Genomic DNA, 923 nt, shown 5'->3' on the forward strand with positions numbered 1-923 from the left:
TCTACAGGGGAATCAAATTTGAAATGGCTAACAGGAAGTCAAACAGAGGTATGGGGAAAATATCATTCAGATGTGGGTTCATTGTATAAAAGCCTTTTAAATAAAGCTGTTTAGTCATGATGTCAATTTGTAGGACAACCCAGAAGACTAATGTGCCCTTCAAGTGGAGTTGGAAATATCGCAATTACAAGTTTCCAAGCACATGAAAGAACAAGCAGAGTCATATTTAGTGGGAAACTCGAAATTCAATGATACACAAGTTACCGAGTTGTGACGTTGAAATTGATACACTTATCTATAATATAGATAATATCATATAATCTATATATAGAGATCAATGAGCAGAAAGCAATTCTGTAGCGAATGGTGTAAAGTGAATCACTCAACTTTATCATTGTTTTCTTTATATAACAAACACATTTAATTGTTATACCATGTATAAATACATATAAAAACCAATTTAATCATCATTTTATCATTTAGATGTAGAATGTGTTTACAGATTACAGTATAATTCTTTTGTTTCGTATGCTAATATCAGAGATAATTGAAAACTGCTTTAGTATTACACATAATTACGGTTTCATTCTCACTTTGCTCACTAGAGAAAGAATACTGCACTTCCAATCTGAAAAATGGTAATGGCTGCTACCTCCAACCCTTCAAGAGAAAGCGCCCCGATCCCGTGACGCCCGGCTTCGTCAATCCAAAATCCAAACTGAGAAGGGTTTGCAGCAACAGCACTACAGCAAACCTCAAGGCCAAGAAACGGGTCATTCGCATGCTGCTGGTGATCGTGGGGCTGTTTTTCCTCTGCTGGACGCCGATCTTCGTTGTTAATGCCTGGAGAGCCTTTAACAGACGTTCAGCCGATCGTGTCCTCTCAGGAGCGCCGATATCCTTCATCCACTTGCTGTCCTACA

The 923-nt window shown here is 38.1% G+C and overlaps 1 protein-coding gene across 1 annotated transcript; it reads left to right on the forward strand.

The window, feature by feature from the left end:
• Positions 1 to 6: 6 nt before the first annotated feature.
• Positions 7 to 915, forward strand: LOC107735673 (cholecystokinin receptor type A-like; the record flags this gene model as incomplete). The annotated part of the gene is made up of 2 exons (XM_016547282.1): positions 7 to 48; positions 606 to 915. Coding segments are annotated over exons 1-2 (335 nt in total), but the record flags the coding sequence as incomplete, so codon positions are not given.
• Positions 916 to 923: the final 8 nt, after the last annotated feature.

The sequence above is a fragment of the Sinocyclocheilus rhinocerous genome, unplaced genomic scaffold (genome assembly GCF_001515625.1).
Source record: "Sinocyclocheilus rhinocerous isolate Xijiao unplaced genomic scaffold, SAMN03320098_v1.1 C36229575, whole genome shotgun sequence".
NCBI lineage: Eukaryota > Metazoa > Chordata > Actinopteri > Cypriniformes > Cyprinidae > Sinocyclocheilus > Sinocyclocheilus rhinocerous.